This window comes from Cyprinodon variegatus, unplaced genomic scaffold (assembly GCF_000732505.1).
Source record: "Cyprinodon variegatus isolate N-32 unplaced genomic scaffold, C_variegatus-1.0 Scaffold5, whole genome shotgun sequence".
NCBI classification, from domain to species: domain Eukaryota; kingdom Metazoa; phylum Chordata; class Actinopteri; order Cyprinodontiformes; family Cyprinodontidae; genus Cyprinodon; species Cyprinodon variegatus.
In genome coordinates this window covers 2443823-2455676 of record NW_015150458.1, presented here as the reverse complement: position 1 = coordinate 2455676, position 11854 = coordinate 2443823, and the positions used below count along the sequence as shown (strand labels likewise).

The 11854-nt window shown below is 37.1% G+C and overlaps 1 protein-coding gene across 1 annotated transcript in view; it reads left to right on the top strand.

Moving 5' to 3' along the window:
• Positions 1 to 11854, top strand: part of csmd1 (CUB and Sushi multiple domains 1) — a 576851-nt gene that overhangs the window by 435973 nt on the left and 129024 nt on the right. The window contains exons 27-29 of the mRNA XM_015374130.1: positions 7611 to 7737; positions 7996 to 8207; positions 10355 to 10546. Of these exons, the coding sequence (XP_015229616.1) occupies positions 7611 to 7737; positions 7996 to 8207; positions 10355 to 10546 (531 nt within the window). The remainder of the gene's footprint in view (positions 1 to 7610; positions 7738 to 7995; positions 8208 to 10354; positions 10547 to 11854) is intronic.

Below are 11854 nucleotides of genomic sequence, written 5' to 3'. Positions count from 1 at the left end.
TATATATATATATATATATATATATATATATATATATATATATATATATAATTTAATGAATGAGTTTATAGAACAATTGATTTCACATTTATATCAGATGAGATTAAAACTGTGTTTGTGAGACGGTTTATCAGTAATTTAGGTTGCTCTTTCCTTGCCTTACTTTAGCTAATTTATCAACATAGACTACACTTACTAGTTTGACCCTGGAAAAACTGCATTTGAACATCCTCATTTTTTTCTATTTTATAACCTCTCTGATTATCTCCATCTAAGTCTGTCTTTTTTTGTCTCCCACATATTGGTATATTAGCATGGAGAGCATGAGATGGCCTTGCCATAGGCATTTTCTGTCCCCTCCATCTCTTTCTAACACCCACACTTACAGTAGTCAAACAAAATGTTAGTCTTACCTTTGTTGATAACACAAGTGACTAAAACCTAGCTTTTTTTGTCTGTGAACATAGCTAATTTGATATTCTCCTTACACGAGTCATGCCTATAAACACATCACTGCAGGAATCAATAAAGATAGATGAATGAATTAGTTTTTCCAGATCTTGTTAAGAGGCTAGTCCTAGAGATGTTCTCAAGTTGAGAGAAGGCCAACTTTGTTACTTTCTTTATGTGCCTCTGAAGGCTAAGTTTTGAGGCTATCAGTGCACCTAGAGCCTGATTGGTGGTTTCTAGCTATATTAACTGAAGCTGTCCACTAAATTTTAAATGTCCTGTTGTCCAAAAACAGTTTCTTAAGTTTTGCTTTAATTCTGCTGAAGAAAATGTTGAGGCATTGATGATCAATGTGTTGATGATCAATGTGTTGATGCATTGATCTCTTCAATGCATTTACCCAGTGGCTGACCTGGTGACCTGGTTTGTCATTTGTATAGCAACATATGTTGTTGTTTTCTTAATCCAAGTTAGGGGGAGCATGTAGATAACAAAGATGAGGGCCCAGAGATGGACACTTAAGGAATACCACATATGATATCTGTCATCTCTGATGTAAATTTACCTTCTAATAAAAAAGGCCTTGTCCCTCAAAAAGAATTTAAACCAATTGAGTGGTGTACCAGAAAGCACAACCCAATTTTCTAGGTTCTCTAATAGAATGGGAGTGATCAACAGCGTTGAATTTTGCACTAAGTTCCGATAATACAAGCACACAAAGCCTGCATTAGGGTTAGGGTTAATAATTTAAGCCCTTGACAAAATTTGTCTCTATACTGTGGTGAGCACAGAAGCCTGACTGAGAGACGTAAAAGTGGCTGGCATTGTTAGAAAGCTATTACAATAATTTTCAATTATGTAGTCATTAAGGAAAGTTTTGAATTGGGCCTTTAGTTTTGCAAAAGCAGCTTATCCAAGTTACTCTTTTTCAGCATCAGTTTGATAGTAGCTGTTTTTATTCCCTAAGTTAAAATAGCTGACAAATGTTTATTTGGTGACATTGGGAAACTTGGTTCTAATTTGATATGACTTAGGTATTTGTCTTGATAGTCAAGTACTCTTGCCCTTGCTTTTTTCAGTTAAGATAATAGGAAATGTATGCTGGCCCTGCCAAAGTGGAGTTCAGGTGTTAGCCTGTCAACCATGGCTAATAAGGTGTAAGCATTGATAAAGTGTCTGCTGATGATCTCAGGAGAAATAATTTTTTGGATTTTTTCCATTATAAGCTCAATCTGGAGAGTATCTCTTTATAGATGCCATAGTGAATCTAGAGTCCAATCTTTTACTAATCTTTTACTACTGCATTCAGCGTTTGACACCACACTATTTTCACTTCTGACTGGTGAACCTTCTCCATGTTTCTCCACAGAGCGGTTTTCTTCTCAATAATGACCTTCACTTTAATAGAAGCAACAGAATCAATGATTTCTAAGATTTGATTTGAATAAATATTATCTACAAGCTCCTCTTCAGAGTTACAAGGCAAAGTGGAGGTAGAAGAGTAAATCTGGTTAAAGGCGTCAATAGCACCATCCTTAAAGAAGTGTTTTCTTATGCCATTTTAGCCAATGGATTCATCAGAGTTATGCTTTTGAAAGTAACAGAAAAGTGGTGAAATAGGGAAACATCAATTACAGAAAACCTGGAATTGTTAAGTTGCTTAATGATTGGCTGTGTGTTTTAAAAATGAAAATTGGAGTGTTTTCTTGGGGGTGCACATCAGATACACCCTCACCTGGAATGTAAACACCACCTCACTGGTCAAAAGGGCACAGAAACGCATGTACTTCTTGGGGAGGATGAGGAGAGCCCACCTGCCCCCACCCATCCTCACCACCTTCTACAAAAGCACCATGTTAAAAATGTCTTTGAGGACACCAGCCAGTTGATCCACACACTCCTTGTACATCCGCCCAGGTATGTTATCAGGCCCTGGAGCCTTCTCTGGGTTGACTCTGCTCAGAGTTTTTCTCACTTCAGCTACGTCCAGGTTTAGTGTTTCCTTCCCCTGGTGTGAAACGGCTTTCCCTGCTGTAATGCACATTTTGCACAACTATCTCCAAGTAGGGGTCTTAGTTATTTACTGGTAATTGTCCTTTCTGATGGAGTTACCACTGGAGCCCAGGCTGTATTACAGAAATTAGTGGATGTGGTGCTATGTGGCTTTAAGAAGATTTTACTGATGGAGCAGGGCCTTGGTACTATAGCGAAGATTTAAGAGTTACATTTTGTCCGATCTTAATTGTCTCTTTCATGTTGTACAAATATGTAGTCCAGTGGAGGAGGGCTGGATGTGGACAGAGATATTTGCTTATGAATTTTGAGAAGTCTCAAAAAATCTTCAGCAGTGAACAGGTGTGACTGGTCCACTGTGAAACACGTTGCTATTAAGATCTTCAGCTTTATTAAGCAGACCAATGAATTCCTCCTTTAACATTTTGGATTTACTCTTCTGAATATCAGTAGTACCTCCAAAGTGAATGAGGCATTTTTCCAAGGTCTGGCATATGTCATTGCCTGAATATTCTCTGAGATAGCAGACATCCCACTATTGATATAAATCATTATCTATGTTTTCTTTCTTGATTCAGAAGCTTATCGTCCAAAACAACACAATGGACTGGGATATTCTTATGAAGATTTATTTTAGGCTGAGGATCAGCTGCAAAGGAATTTGAAAAGTCTGACATTACAAGTAATTCGTATTAGTGAGTGAGAGGCATTTAAGTAAAACACTGATTGCCAGGTGTCCCGATGTGTGTGGGAATTTGCTGCATTTTTCACTTCTGTATCAGTCCTACAATTTGAACAATGTCCCTATCACTATATGGATTGCTGGTAGAGCAAAAACAGGAGAAAATACTTTATTTTCTATGGAGAACATCTTTAAAATGGCAGAAGAAAATAACTAGAAGGACCTTTTGCCTAAGAGAACTTTGAGTCTTAAACACAAGTGACTTCTTTATCATTCATTACAGATGCATTTCATCAAGCCTGAACTGGTAAAAATTAACCAGAATCCATCTGAAATTTTGCACTTATGTTAGTGATTCTTGCCCATTTGTTTTTATTCTTCCTTACTTAATCTGTAACCATCAACTGTTATGTTGCTCAGAACAAGGCCATAATTTCTTATTTCTGTTCTGTTGCCCCCAAATTAAAACAATATCCCAGATGTGACTTGGTTAGTAAAAAACAATAAACAAAAGAAATATTCAGCAGATGCTGCTCCTAAATGTGAAAAAAAAACAAAGTTATGGTTATTGTCACTTGGTTGCAGTAACACTCAGTCAAAAAACAAATCAGCTGAAAATCGTCATAACCACCTTGATGCAACTATGATGCTCTTAAAGATCTGCAGAACAGTTAAAGGATTTAAATACATATAAAAAATTAAATTTAATACAGATAACCACAAGACTGCAGAATGGATTACAACTGGATGGGACCAGTTAAAGGTGATTCTCAAAAAACTGTTTGTGAAGTTTGCTAAAGTTATATTTAAAGTTTAACTGAGAGGAGCACAACATAAACTTTCCATATCTGTTAGAGACTTGCAGCCTCAGAGCTGCTTGCTGCAGTCTCCTGGTGAGAAGAGCATCTTCTGAACTGCAGATTGGGTTCTACTAGCATCCTGGTCCTCTAAAGGCATTCACTGCTATTTTTATGAGCATAATCCACTTCCTTCATACCGTCTCAGGCCTCCAAAAAGCAACGAAAAGACAGACAAAAAAACATAACTGGATTGATTCTGATAAGACAGAAACACATAAATGATTTCAAACAGAAGCAGCTGATCTGCATTAGGATCTATGGCTATGTACAGATTGCAGACCTTAATGCTCAATTCAGATTGTTTTTTATGTAAAATTGGCATGGTCATTCTCATTTCCAAATATATGTGACTTGTATGTGATCTTCTGTGTGAACAGCATTCATACAACTTAAGTGTACCACATGCAAAGTAGAGGTATTTTCAAGGAGGTTTAACATAAAGACTGTTGTCCACATTATTGTCCGCCATGGCTGTTTTTCTTGCTGCTTCTGCATAGCAAGATGCAGAATAGTGACCATTGGATAAATTAGAGTTGTTCAGAGTATCATGAAAAGATCAGATACATTTCACGTATGGGCAAAAAAATCGGATTTGGGTCACTTCAGGCTGCAGTGTGAACATAGCCTATGTGCTTATTTCAAGCACACAGCTTATTAGCAGAAATGCATAACAAAAGCCAAGAGATAAACAAACAAAGCCACTATACAAATGATCCGATGGAATCGTCTCATCTATTTATGTGAGGATCTGGCTCTGGGATTGTGATGAAAGATGGAAAAGGACAGGAGGACCTGATTTAAAAATATTTATTATAAAGTCTGTGAAAAAAATCCCAATGAAAATCCCAATGACTACTTGCTGCAAGTCTAAACCATCCCTGCAGCAGCTTGATAAGTCACCTGACAGAGTCATCACAATTGGTTAACCCATATGCCAATCCTGCTTTGTGCTAACCTAATGTCATTGTTCATTGCTTGCTAGTGTCCTCTGGGTCTGCATGTTCCCTTTTATATATCAGGTGAGCTTCAGTTTCAGCTATTCATAGTAGTTCTATTGCTCTACTCAGTAGTGTCTTTGAGTTGTGCTGACAGACCATAAACAGAGCTTTCTATACATTTAAATGTATTTCTATATGAAATTACTGTAGACTCAAATATGCAGGCAGTGATTATGGAAGAACTAGCAGAAATACACACAACACAAATACACAAAACCTGCTCTGTACAAAATACTTCTCTTATCACCAGGGATATCCTGGATCAGTGAGCCGCCATGGGTACTGTATACCACAACAATGTTTCTGTATTTGCCTGTAGCTTTCCTTTCTGCTTCTTAGTAACCCAGCTTTCCCCTTAGACTAAATATAAGCACAGAATAAGATAAGACTCATGCCTCTTTAGTGGTAAAGTAGCATTTTCCCCAGACATGTAAGCCATATAGAATAACTGTTACGGAATAACAGCTATCAAATGTTTCCCTTAACCTTCAAAGACAAAAAACAAGGTAGATTTAATGAGAGGTGTTTTTTTTAGATTTGGTTTCCATGAAACCCAACACATCTTAATATTATTTGCACCAAAAATGTAAGCAGCCGCTTTTAAGTGTTCTACATATATCTTGAGAAAATACATTTGTTCTCAATCCTGAAGTGAATTATATCATTTTGTTCTGTAAGTCCTTTCTTGGGGGGTCTTGCTGCCTATTATTGAACACATTTAGATATAACATTTTTCTCCTAGGACATCTGAGAACAGTTGTGCAGTTGGTCCAGGTATGGATCAGATTGCAAAGTAAGGAAAGGGAAATTATTTTTCCCCTTTTGTTTTTAAAGTCAGAAATCACCCTTTTATTACAGGTGCCAAACTCCGGATAGTTTGAGGATCAGCTGGCAGAGACGATGAGAAGATATATAAACAAAATACATTTCTTCTAAGTAATATAAGCCATTTTACTGTCTTCCTACTCATCAGTTTTAAAATGCCAACTATGTTGCTGTGCTGCTGTTTTGTTTTATTTTGCAGATGTGACATAAGCTTCTGTGCCCGGACATTTATTGGGTTCTGCAACTGAGCTTCTCACAAAAACACGTATTCAAAGGGAAACAACTTTGTTCTTAGCTCTTGCAGAGTTTATTTCAAGCTTTAGAAATGAAGCAATATGGTAATTGGGTTCTAACATATTAAAAGTTCATACATTTAGTTTTAGACCCTCTATTAATTGAAAGCTAAACTCAGAAACACAACTAACAAAAAATACTATACACTCACTGGCCACTTTTCTAGTAAAAGGTGGGTGCCTGTTTTGCTTTCAGATCAACCTTAGTTTTTGTGGCACAAATTCAATAAGTTGTTATATTCTTTACAGATTTGGGCTAATATTGACTTTTTAAAGGTTGCTGTATTCTTGATGGCTGCACAGCCTTGTTATGGACCTCCTGTCCCACCATATGTGAAAGCTACTTACAGTATTAGATGTGGAATCTGGTGACTACAAAAGGTTGATTACACTGAAGACACTAACATGCTCAAAAAATACGTTGGAAACTGTTTGAGCTCTCTAACATGGTGCTTTATCTGAATGAAAGACAGCACCATAAAACAAGAAAAAATATGGGCAACAAAGGGATAACAAGGGGTGAACATGACCAACAACATTGTCAGGTAGGGTGTAAAGTTTGAATGATGTTCTATTGGTGCTAAGGGAATAAAGTGTGCACAGAAAATCTTCCACAAAATGACATCACTATCAGCCAGAACTGTTAAGATGGGGCAGTATAGACCCATACTTGTACATGGTTTGCACTGAATGACAACTTAGACAAAGTTTACTTTAACTATGCAGCATTTTAGTTATCTAGAGTTTCTAATCTTTCTGAGATAGTTCAGATTTTGGCCTTGGCTTCTAATTCTAAGCTGTTTAAATCAAAATTTAAACTATTTTTTCCTTTATGACTGTACTGCATATGTTTAAAGGGTCCATGCATTTTATGTCAGGAAAAAAACATCCTTGATTCCTTTGCTGTCACAATTGATTACTTGAGTCACTGCTGTCATTCTGTCATTTTATACCAGTTCAATTTTCCTCTAAACTTTGACATCTAAAATGATTTTTTTCCACTTCACTGCCAATTAGTATATATTTTCCTATTTTGGAACAATCCCAATATTCTCTTAGTTGTGCAGTAGAATCCCAGTAGCTCAGCAGTTTTTGAAAATGCTTAGACCAACTCATCTGCCATTTCTAACCATGTCATATTCAAAATAAATTAAATCCCCGTTTGTCACCATTTTGATGCTGCCTTTTCAACTTCAGAAGCTCCCTTCACAGTTTCCTAATTCCGAAATACATGGCTAAATGAGTTGCTGGCATATGATGGGCTGTATTTATAACTCTTATAACAATAAAAATTGGTTTTGATGTTTAGAAGTAATGTTTACAGGTAATGTTTGTAAGTATAAAACAAATTTTTATATTTATATTTTGCAATTAGAACATTTATCTTTGTAAAATACTTTTGTTTTTCTGTTGGCAAAGTGTTTCTATTTGCTATACTTTAAATATATATAAAACGTAGAATGAATTTCTATGTGTACTGTGTTTGTAGCGGAGTGTGGAGGTCACATAAGTGGGGCCGTGTCTGGACGGATTCTCTCCCCTGGATACCCTGCTCCATATGACAATAACCTCCACTGTACCTGGACAATAGAGGCTGACACAGGCAAGACTATCAGGTATAAAGCAGCTACTCTAATGGAGTTAATAGTAGTTGACTTAGAAGATTAAAGCTAACAAGATTGTAAACAAATGTTATGTTCTAAGAAAGAAATGCGAACCGTCAAAACTACTGGTGTGTTTGAATACGATCCTCTTTTCATTATGCCCCAACTATGCTTTTCGGCAGATTATGGCACCTCCTGACACATGTTGTCTTCTGGTGTTGTTAATTAATTTGTTAATTGAGTTTTGTTGGACTGTGTTCTTTTTTTCAGCCTTCACTTCATTGTCTTTGACACTGAGGTTGGCCATGACATTCTGAGAGTCTGGGACGGCCCATCGGGGCCTTCAGATGGTGGGATTCTGTTGAAAGAATGGTCTGGCCCTGCATTACCTGAAGACATCCACTCGACTTTCAACATCCTCACTCTGCAGTTTGATGCTGATTATTTTATCAGCAAGCAAGGATTTTCTATACAGTTCTCTAGTAAGCAGCTTGATTTTAACTTAAACTCGTAAAACTAAGTATTAAATGCAAAATATTTCCTTATATTAAACTTAAAATGTATCATGATCATCACATCAAATCCTGACTTATGCCATCTGCTTCGCTTTATAATTCATAACCCCATAAAAAGGAAAGCCAGCTACTGACTTAGCAATTTAATTAGCAAATTAGCAAACCCAGGCAGTTTGAGGTTATGTTATAAACCCAATCTATCATACCAATAAAATAGTTAATACTGCATAGCATTAACACAATATATACTAGTATTTCTAGAAAACATCCAGCTAGAGAACAAATTTATATTTCTATGTATCACCTAGAGACCAACACACATCAATGAGGTGGCTGAGGGGAGCCCTTAGAGATCTATGGTTTAATTTGGGATATAGCCAATCCTCCTAAAAGCAGAATATGCTTCCTAAAGCAAGAACTTGAAGGATTAGGTTGTGTGTGTGTGAGTATGTGTGTGTGTTCTTGATACATTGTGAGACCCATTTTCTGGAAGAATAGTGCATTGTGGGGACTGAATGCTTTTTGTGTGGCCCGATGCCTGGACCCTATGAAGGGAATTGTTGTTTTAAAGCCAGGGGTCACATTTAGGGCTAAGGTGTAAATTGAGCTTAGGTTGGGGTTAGGTTTAAGCCCTGAACACACAGAATCCAATTTTGCATTTGATCCAACAGAGGGGCATTTAGCGCCCTTTGAGAGTCGATGAGGATCATCACAAAGGAAAAGACAAAGTAAAACACATCCGTTTTGGGCGAAAATACAAAATATAAACTGTTAGTCGCAGGGGAAAACAGTCAGTTTTGGAGTCGCATATCACGTATATAGCTAGTGGGAGAGACTCCTGCAAAAACAATCAATGAAACATTTAAAAAATACTTTGTCCATGATAGGTGTTCAGCAGGACAGAAAACGGATAAAGTAGTGATCCTCTTTGAGCCCCGCAAAAGCAATGAGGGACAGAAAGTGCAGTTTATCAATCTCTTTGAAATAAAAAAAAAAACATCAGGATGGAAAACGGATATAGTAAAAAGTGAGTCTCACAAATAACAAAATAATGAGGGGCAGACAGTGCAGGTAAGTGAAGCCCTTCACTCTCACCTCTTTATGAAAAAAAACAAAAAAAAACTGAGAAACTTCCCAGATCTCTCTCTGAGAATCACCTCTCACTGCCTCAGTCACCACATAAACCATCCCACAGTGTTTATTGCTGTGCTTTTCTTTTCTTTAGAGGTAGTTCTTATATTTTTAATACATACATATGAACATGCTCCATCAGTTCTGGTTTGAGATGCTACAGAGGCTCGTTAGATGGGGCTTTTCTTTATAGCTGCTCCAGTGTTTTTCTATTTATTTTTAATAACTTTTTATAACCTGTCAGAGTCAAATGTGGGAAACTGTTATAACTTATGTGACACAGTGACAGAAGTGAAAATAAAATCAACACAGACCTGCTCACACTGCCTAGTTAGAGCCTCTCTATACGCATTCAGTGTGACGTGGAAAAAAATTGGATCGAAGATTTTAAAAGTCTTACACAACCGGTGTGTTAGGCCTTTAGGTATTAACCTGTAATGGTTAAGTTTAGGGTAGGGGTCATGGCTAGACTGTAGAAATAGGTTGTAAATGAACGGAAGTCAATGGAAAGGCATATATATATATTCCCTATTTTTGTGAGGCCTTTCCATTGGGATTTTTACAACATGCCATTGGTATTTACTTTTCATCTCACATTCTCTATTGCCCAACCCTATAAACCCCACATTTAAAACAATAAATATTTACTCTCTCTGACATGGTAATAAAAGCACTGTGATTCTGTTACTATGTTAATGATTCCTTATATTTACACCCATGTTGACTTACTAGCACATTACTCTCATCAAATAGGCAAAGGTTTTAGAATTAAATTAATATTAGCACTGATCTTTCAACTAAATTGTCCTTTCTTGTCTAGAGTAATTTTCAAAACTGTAAGAAATTGGCAAACCCGACACATTATTTAGCATACCATCATTAAAAGAGCCATACTCAATAACTCACTGTAAATAATGGTAATATTAAATGTTATAAAATATACTATGTACGATTATTTATTTTTGCCTTTTTTAACTATTCAGCCACAACAGCAACATCCTGCAATGACCCTGGTATCCCTGTAAATGGATCTCGATATGGAGACAGTAAGGAGCCTGGTGACAGCATGACATTCCAGTGTGACCCAGGCTATCAGCTACAAGGGAAAGACACCATCACATGTGTCCGGATGGATAACAGGTTCTACTGGCAACCAGATCCACCAACCTGTATGGGTAGGTGTAAAACACTCCAAAGTTTATTAATTGCAATGAGACTGACTGAACATTCAAGATTAAACAATAATTGATTACATGAGAGATAGGTATAAAAAACACTCATACCAAGTTAAGCATTTCTTTATTCAAGACCAACTTCAATATAATTATTTTACAGAAAAGATACAGAAATTAATAAATGCATATTTTCACCCAATTTATTGTTTCAACTCTGTTTTGTCCGTTTGTACTTTTTAAATTTCTGATGCATTTCTTCCTCATTATACAAATAACGGTGTTAAGGGGACAGGTTTTGCCTATTGTTTGGTTGGAAACATAAAATCCACATGCTATCAGTTCCTAGAGTCACAACAATGGCTTCATTTTAGGAGTTTATCACTAAGCTGAGCTGAGGCATTTACCATCTTTATTAGAAAGCCATGCTATAATTCCTAACTTAACTTGTGGTGTGGTTGCGCTGACACAACATGTGTTTCAGTTAGCTGCACATATGGCCACAGATGTTCAGTTGTCTGCCGAACTAGTTATCCTCGAGTCTCGAGACGGAAACTGCAGCCTCTGCATCGGGAGCACTGTTTCAGTCTCCAACCTAATCCTAGCGAGCTAATTGTGGGAATAAGGATGTTTTACTTAAGTTAAAAAAATAAATATCCTCATCATTCAATTAGTAGCTTACAAGACACAATTTCACTTCCTGTTTTCCCACGGTATCATGTGTAAGAATATTTCCCTAAAATGAGGATAATCATTTATGTCAAATCTCAGTTTATATAAACATTAACTCTCATCATTCTCGATACGGTCGAGCGTTAATGCGCTCAATATGATATGACAAATATCTGGTAATGAGTGGTCATTTCCAGATGTTTGAGAAAATTAGAAAGTGCTCTAATTATTACACATCTTCAGAGGTTTTCTGCTGCAGCACAACAATAAATCAATACAGTTGAATTGATTCTCCATCAAGCTTGTGAATGGTCCAACCCAGTCGCCCTTAAATTACACCATGCTGCTGCTGGAGAATCAGCTCCAAAATGGCATGCTCCTTTGGATTCAGTTAGGCCTAGAGCTTGTATGGGCTCACCTAACAATAATAGGGTGGCCAGATGTCCGGCTTTAGGGCGGACAGTCCGGATTTTCATTGCACTGTCCGGCGTCCGGCGCTGCACCCAGCCGGACGTGTGTTTGTCCTCCTTTACCCCCAGATTCCACATACTCCGTCAGCGCTCCGCCCCGCTCACGTACGGAGTACTTGTCTGTCTTCTTCTTCTTCTTCTTGTCGAGTTTTATGGCGGTTGGCAACAA